The sequence below is a fragment of the Malurus melanocephalus genome, unplaced genomic scaffold, assembly GCF_030028575.1.
Source record: "Malurus melanocephalus ecotype Western Australia unplaced genomic scaffold, MMel_1.1 scaffold_368, whole genome shotgun sequence".
In the NCBI taxonomy this organism is placed as follows: domain Eukaryota; kingdom Metazoa; phylum Chordata; class Aves; order Passeriformes; family Maluridae; genus Malurus; species Malurus melanocephalus.
The window spans coordinates 63,311-71,443 of NW_026623600.1; the positions used below are offsets into that span (position 1 = coordinate 63,311).

The window sequence follows — 8,133 nt, forward strand, 5'->3', positions numbered from 1 at the left end:
TCCTCTTCTGCCTGCAGATCATCCAGGGTCTGCTGATGGGCCTCTTGGAGGGCTTTCTTCTCTTTTGTCAGCTTCACAATGGTCTCATCCAGGGCTGCCATCTCCTCCGTCAGRTTTTTCACCTTTGAGAAGAAAGSAGCAAGCACAAATAGAAAATGGTRCTTAAAACTTTAYAACAAGACAGRTCTTTTCCAGAYTGTGCGYGACTGTGAGGTTCTGCCTCATACCTTGTTTTCAGTGGCGTGTTTTTCCTTCTCCACCTTGGCCAGTGTTAGCTCAAGGTCATCAATATCTTTCTTCAGCTCTGAACATTCATCYTCCAGTTTCCTYTTCTTGGCTGTCAGTTCAGCATTAATTTCYTCTTCCTCCTCAGCCCTTTCAGTCACTTCCTTGACTTTGGCTTCCAGTTGGATTTTGGTTTTGATGAGCTGGTCACACCTTTCCTCAGCATCAGCCAAGGCATCAGCTTCCTGGKAGGGAGATGCCATTTTTCAGGATWTGCTTTTTGAGGGAATACTGAGAAAGTTATCTTCATAGTTCTGAGTCCTGGATAGCAGTTTTGTGGTTTAAAATTTGATTCATGTTCTAACAGAATGACATATAATATAGAATGGATTTTATATTGTTAGTTGTGAAACAGCCAGAATTAAAAACTAAGACCAAGTAAAATCCTTTTCAATCTACCTGAAGACATGACTATTTATATATYTTGCAGGGTATAGCATCCAGTTTTAACTCATAATGTCAAACATTGGAATGCAGTCCATAAATTTTGGTTTAATCATAGGAATATCTCAGCATACACCATAGAAAAGTCTCAACTGAATAATGTTTTGACTACAGGTACATGACAGTCCTTACAGAAGCTAGTTATACTTTTTAGAGCACCTCTTAAAGCTTTGCTATTGAACGGAACTAAATTCAAGTTTCTATGTTGTTTGAAAATGTACCTGTAAATATCAACCTGATAGTCAGAGTAGAATTAAAGACTGCTGATGGTACTTACAGACTGTACTTGGAGCTGCAGRTCATTTTTCTCCTGSACCARTTTCACCATTTTCTCCTCCAGCTCCTTCCGCTTTGCCTCAGACTTTGCAAGYTCTTCCTTGGTTTTCTCAAACTCTTGTTTCATGTTGGCCATCTCCTTCTCAGACTCTGCACTCTTCAGCAAGGGCTTGATCTTGAAGAACAGCTTCATCCATGGCCAGTGTTTGACATTCATGAAYGCACGGATRTTGTACTGGATGCAGAAGATGGACTCTCTGAAAGAGAAGTCAAATTAATATTCAATATTTATACAACAATGACACAGTAAGTACAGGGAATCTACTTTGAAGAAAAGTCTACCTCCTCTCCACCATTTTCTGGTACTCCACTCTCATCAGGAAGCCCCTGCACCTGGCCTGTGTGCGGGTGATGAGCTGTGCCAGCTTCTCATCCCTCATCTCCTCCAGGAGGCCCACCAACCCAGCTTTGAAGAACACCTGAGGTAAGAACATGAAAACAGGTGCAGTGTCTGTACTTGTTCAATATAACCTAATACCCTGCTCCCCATGGATAACTCTGTATAAGTCAAGAGCAAAATCTCAAAGAATATATGGAGTGGCAGACATTCTTCAATCTTACTCCAACTCCAAGCTTCTGGTTACTTGCAGTTGAGGAACTATAATAGCCAGACATTTTTCTTCTATTTTTATTRACTCTTGGTTATGTTATTCTACAACTTTGCCTTAAATTAGGAATCCAATTAACCCTTTATTAAATCATCCTATGGCCATGAATTTCCATTTATTCCATTTATTCAAGTGTTGAGTAAGCAAGAATTTGGTTGATTGCTTTTATGCTATTTCTTATACCCTACTGGATCATTTTATGTGCTGTCTAGAGTGTCTGAGTATCAGTATCAAGCCATGCAAACCAAAGCCATATAAAGCTTGAAGCAAACAGATCTTGTACCTTAGTGTGACCAAATTTRTATTGAGTATGGTCTATATCAATGGATCCAAGAAGTTTCTCACAAGCCTTCTTGCTGTCAATGAACTGTCCCTCTGGGATAGCACTGGCATTTAGTACTTTGTACCTAAGGAAGAAAATGCAAGGACTTGCTTTGAACTCCATGGTGTTAAGGTGATATACATAAGTGATTCTATGAATATGAAGAGGTCTGTTGTTGAGACCAACAATTGGATGCATGGCAAGAAATAGTCTTAAGAGCTATCGAGAACAAACAATCTTTCTTAAACGGAAACTTTACAGAAGGCTTTAGGGTGGGAAGGTTGTTTTCAAAAGCAATTTAAGATGGACAGAGTGATCTAGTAAGAGGATAAAGTCTGACCTCTGTTTAAAATCTGCATACAGGACTCTGTTGGGAAATCCTTTCCTGCAAATCCTGATCCCTTCCAACACACCRTTACARCGCAGCTGGTGAAGCACCAATTCATGCTCCATGGCACCTGGCAATGAAAAGCACAAATGCATGCCATGTTCTGTAATATGGTGGGGAAGAACTGCACCATRYTGAAAACCTTCAGTATATATGTAAGTCTCTTACCAGGGGTTTTAGTTTCATTTGGGATGATGCACCGTACAAAGTGGGGATGGGTGCTTCTCAGGTTGGTCATCAGCTTGTTTAAGTTCTCCTGGGAGAGTCATTAAGAAAAGCTGATATTAGCAAAATGTAATTTCTTCTGTAAGCATCAAGTTCCCTGAAATGAGATCTCATACAAAAATTAGCCGAAGCCTGAACTGAAGCTCTCTTTTGATTTTCCACAGATCTTTGCTGTTACTAATTAGTATATGAAGTTCTTCTGAGTAATTTGTAGGAAATACTGTACTCTTAAACATACAATTTTAATACATTTCACTGACTCTAGTGGACTGTCTTCATAAGAAATTATATCCATCTTCCCCTGGATCTGTTCAGAGAGATAAAGTGGTACCCTTATGAGACAGGGTGAAGCATTCTGCTGTAGGCATTGGGTCATATGGTTCTCTGCATGGAACTTTCATTTTTCCCTACTAAAAGCAAAAGAGACACAGCCAACAAGTTGAGCTTTAAATGTCTAGATTATACATTTATCTTGTAGGGTAAGCTGAGATGAATGCTAGCCTAGTTTTATGATTGATATTTTTATACGTATTTATAAAAAAATATTGCCTATAATTAGTGGAGGGAAGCAGATGTCTCTAGAGGACATCTCAAAGCATGTAAATGAAGCAGACAAACTTCTAATGTCTAAACACTGTCATGTCTAAACAAGAGGGATGGTGGAAATTTGGAAACATAGCAAACGCAACCCAAATACACCCAAAAATATTTCTGCTACAATATTACTTCCTAAAATCCTATGACCTTTAAATATAGGCTTTTTGCATTATTTTTGAATGATACAGGCAGTACATCTCTGATTATTAACCCAGAGGGTAGTCAGGCACAGAGCAGACTCCCCAGGGAATGGTCATGGCTTCAAGGCAACCAGAGCTCAAAGAATGTTTGGACAATGCTCTCAGGCACAGGGTGGGGTTGTTGGGGTGTCTGTGCGGAGCTTGGAGTTGGACTACATGATCCTGATGGGTCCCTTTCAACACAGCATATTCCATGATTCAATGATAATTTTTCTTAAGCCATATACACACATGCCCATATCTTTCTCAGAGCACTGGCTGGAGGTGATGAAGCAAATCTGTGGAAGAAATTAATCTATATAAAGAAGGAAGCAATAAATGAAGGATAAAAAGGGTAATACTTCAGGAGACAAGAGCTATTTCACCTGGCAGAAGTGTATGGAGCAGCCAGGCAGCAAGACTTGGTTATGACAAAGGACTGTCAAGTATCTGACATCGCAAAAATGTATAACCCAAGGAGTGATGGCATATCAAGTGTAAGAAATGGATCATTGAGTTATGGAGAAAAATTAGAGATACAAATTGAGCAAACAGGTCAACAGTGGGCAGAATGTTGTAAGAGGATTTCTGAGGTTTCTGAAGAAAGAAATGTGCATCTGGAGCTATATTTGAAATGTATTTTAGAAGTTTTCTACGTGACATTTTTCCATCTGGAAACTTCATCCTGAGACAAGTGAACAAATGGAAAAGCTATGCATTCAGTGAAATGAAGTATGAGTAGATTAACTGGATTTATACTTAACAAAATGTGGCTCAGAAACTTCAGAATCTTTTAACAGAATCAAGCCAAAACAAGAGTAACCATAGTAATTGGTGGGTTTACTCCTCATCTTAGGAAGAAATATTGAATTCTCTACTGTACCCGAAAAAGTGCTGAGACAGTCTGGAATGAAGAACCCTTCTTCTTGGCACCTTTCTTGCCACCACCACTTGCCTCCGCTAAATTGAAAATAAATAGAACAGATTTTAKATTTTTTTCTTTTGCCTTCTTTGATTCCTTTTTGTAAGGTGTACATCAGTGAAAACATGGGATTCGAATAACCAACCTGCTTCTGCTCCACCATAGTTGGCAAAAAGTAAAGCCAGCGTYTTYACAGATGATTTCTGATACAGCCCAATGACAGTTTCATTCAGAGGGTCCTTGTTCTTCTCCAGCCAGCCAGTGATGTTGTAATCCACTGTTCCAGCATAGTGCACCAGGGAGAAGTGAGCCTCAGCCTTGCCTTTRGTAGGCTTGGGCTTCTGGAAGTTGCTGGACTTGCCCAGGTGCTGATCATAGAGTTTGTTCTTGAAAGAGGTGTCAGTTGCCTTGGGGAACATGCACTCCTCTTCCAGGATGGAGAAGATGCCCATGGGCTGGGAGAAATCACAAAGGAGACATTGTAATTTAGCTTTCAGGACAATAATGACCTTCATTATTGGTCATAGATTGAGATACATATCAGAAAATGTTACTATTTAATTACATTTTCTTCTAAAAAGTGGGATTTATTACATTGTTAGTTACATTTATTACACAAAATTACTTATTAAAGAAATAAATATTAATTTTGTGTTGACAATGTGCTTTATAAAATCAGAGCACTACCTCCTTATTCAGTGGAACTCAGAGCACACACAGATGTGTTGGACAAATCAATCATGAGCCAACAGTACACCATTGCAGCCAAGCTGCCAACTCATCTTCAGCTACACTGTGCTGCTGACAGCTTCCCCTCAGCTCTGAGAAGAAACATCTGGAGTGCTGTTCCAGCTCTTGGCTACCCAGTACAAGAGAAACACAGAGTTGAGTGAGCCCAGTGAGCAGCCACAAAGATATTAAAGTGACTGGAACATCTGCCACACAGAAATAAGCTGAGAGAGAAGGATCTGTTCATGGAAATGGGAAGGTTCTGGGGCATCTTACTGATGTTTATAAATATCTGAAGGAAGGGGATGAAGAAGAGAAAGCTCWGTGGTGTCCRGTGAYAGGACAAGGAGAAAGAGTCATGAACTGAAACACACTAAATTTCCTTTAAACAGAAGTATTTTTACTGTGAAGTTGGTCAAAAGTTAGATCACGTTTCCTAAAGAAACTGTGGAGTCTGCACTCTTGGGGATGTTAAAAACCCTGCTGGACATGGTCCTGAGTAACCTGCTCTAGTTGACCCTGCCTTGAACAAGTGGGTTACATTAAACGATGTCCAGARCTGCAGGTAGACCTCAGCAGCTCTGTGGTTCTATTCTAACTACTCCTCACCCTACCAGCCTCTTAAGCTGCATCTCATGTGCAGTACAACGGCCTTCACACTGCCAGCCACGGATGCAATGCCTGTGCAACTGTGCACTGACAGTTCTGTATGTYCCACTTCTATGTTCATTTTACAAAGATGCAGTTCTTCTGCTGCACAAGCACAGGTGTYAAAGCTGAAAGGTGAGGGGCACACACTGACATGGAATTGACTCTAACTGGTTTGGAAGAACACTCTTATYAGGAGTTAGATAAACTTCCTGCACTTGAAAAGAGATCAGTACAGATTTTGTGTCACAAGGCTGCCACAATCKGTTTCATGCCTCACTTGACCAGAAAGTAAACTACAGGGCAAGGTATTTCAATAAGAAAAGCTGAATACTTAGACATGAACACAGAAGATCCCTTTGAAAAATGAGACCAAATAATAATGTGCATGTAACTCATTTGAACAGGAAGGATACCTTCTCAATGAGCTCGATGCAGGCAGCCAGGTCCATCCCAAAATCAATGAATGTCCATTCAATKCCYTCCTTCTTGTACTCCTCCTGCTCCAGCACGAACATGTGGTGGTTGAAGAACTGTTGCAGTTTCTCATTGGTGAAGTTGATGCACAGCTGCTCAAAGCTGTTGAACTGGAAATAAAATAAGAAAGACGCATATTTGAAGACRCAGCAATAATTGCAAGACCTCATCTTTTAAAATTAAGGAATGCAGTTARCTTGACTTCCCATGCATTTCTTCARTCTGTTTTATGACATTATGAAAAAGAGAAAAGCATCAAATTAATTGTCCTTAAGGAAATTCTTTTCATTGACAACATTTTAAAGAYAAATTATATTACCTGTTTAAAATGAGACCAAGTTACAGGAAGAAAAACCTCAAGTTTAGGATTATCATTACATACATATTTTTACACTGTCTTGTCCCTGATCATATAAACAATGAAATTTTTTGATTGAATATTCTGTACTTTTGTGTTTGCACATCTTGAAACAGGACAAGTCCTTCAAAAGGTCATTTTTTTACTTAAAAAAGACAAATAGCAATAATCATGTGATGTTATTTTGTTTTCTTTAAAAACGTGTCTCAAATTGATCTTAACATTCAGTTCACACTTACAAATAGCTCTTACCAAATCCAACTTACATCAAAGATCTCRAAGCCAGCAATGTCCAGGACACCAATGAAGTACTGCCTGGGCTGCTTCGTATCCAGCTGCTGGTTGATGCGAACAACCATCCACAGGAACATTCTCTCATAGAGTGCCTTTGCCAGAGCACCCACAGAATTGTGCACCTGTTGAAAAAAATGCCTGGAGTTGCCATACAGGGCAGAAAAGAATCAAAAGGATGTTCATTCTATACATGGTTACAGGTTACATTATGTTTCTTACCTGCTGTGCCGTTTGGCCCTTGGTCACATATTCATTCCCCACCTTGACTCGGGGGTAGCAGAGGGCCTTGAGCATATCAGCTGAGTTCAGACCCATCAGGTAGGCAGCCTTGTCAGCAACTGAAAAGCCAKAGTAAAAAGGAAGACTTTTATGTCCAATAGGCTTTGAATGCGAGGGCATTCCCGAAAGGCTGAAGGGTTCCAGTTTCTGTTCTTTGAAAACTTTTGAAAGACTCACTGAAGGAATTTTTRTTACATCACACTTGTCATTATGCATATTGAGCTTTCCTAAAGGAAATTCTGTTTAAAGTTCTTCACTGCAGCATGTAGAAGTAATGAAGTTTTTAAAAATCTACTGGCACAAAACCGAAAACAGAAGCTTGCTAGTCTGAATGCATGCAGTACATGACCAGCTCAGGATCTGCAGTGACAACAATCAGATATTGATCTACATTCATGGGTGATCAAAACCACACAAAAGAGTGGAATTCAGAAAATATCTGTGYTCTCCTTCAGATCCACTGCCTACAACCTTTTCTGAGCTTCTGTTTCTCATGTTCAGTAAAACTTGCTGGGCTTCATCCTGTTACCAGTGGTGCTCCCCATCTCCTGCCTTGTCCTTTAACAAGGGGACGCATTGCTCATGGACTGAAGACAGGGGTTGTTGGTTCTRTGCCATCAAAGGAAAGGAATGAAATACCTCTCACAGCTGACTTCCCTGAGCATCTGATAGGAGAAGGCAAATGGGAACATGGTCCCCTATCATGTWAGAACTGAATCACTGGGCTGTTTCCCAATTGCAAGCCCTATTCGAATAAAGGTTTGACTGAAGGGACATCCATAACACTCAGCTTCTTGAAAGAGAATAAAGACCAATTTAAAGTATCAATTGTTCTCAGCATAAGTTACATAAACCCTGATAGCAGGGTACTTGATGTACTGAGGATAATGGAGYGTTGTTTTTTCCTGGATAATTGTTTTCCTTTSCATCTAAAGTCCAACAGTGAACAACTTTTGCTGTCTTCCTGATACACTGYGGTTTACAGAGGGTTAATTATTGAGTTTGATAATACCTTCTGTGCCTTCAGGCTCTGCCTGCTCCT

General features: G+C 40.0%; 1 protein-coding gene across 1 annotated transcript in view; it reads right to left on the minus strand.

Annotated features, from left to right (window-relative positions):
- LOC130580866 (myosin-7-like) overlaps positions 1-8,133 on the minus strand; it is a 39,198-nt gene that overhangs the window by 22,538 nt on the left and 8,527 nt on the right. Inside the window, exons 2-14 of the mRNA XM_057378621.1 lie at positions 8,104-8,131; positions 7,032-7,150; positions 6,785-6,934; positions 6,100-6,270; positions 4,452-4,761; positions 4,268-4,344; positions 2,552-2,639; positions 2,336-2,453; positions 1,957-2,080; positions 1,348-1,484; positions 1,007-1,262; positions 228-470; positions 3-122 (exon numbers count right to left, since the gene is read on the minus strand). Of these exons, the coding sequence (XP_057234604.1) occupies positions 3-122; positions 228-470; positions 1,007-1,262; positions 1,348-1,484; positions 1,957-2,080; positions 2,336-2,453; positions 2,552-2,639; positions 4,268-4,344; positions 4,452-4,761; positions 6,100-6,270; positions 6,785-6,934; positions 7,032-7,150; positions 8,104-8,131 (1,941 nt within the window). The remainder of the gene's footprint in view (positions 1-2; positions 123-227; positions 471-1,006; positions 1,263-1,347; positions 1,485-1,956; positions 2,081-2,335; positions 2,454-2,551; positions 2,640-4,267; positions 4,345-4,451; positions 4,762-6,099; positions 6,271-6,784; positions 6,935-7,031; positions 7,151-8,103; positions 8,132-8,133) is intronic.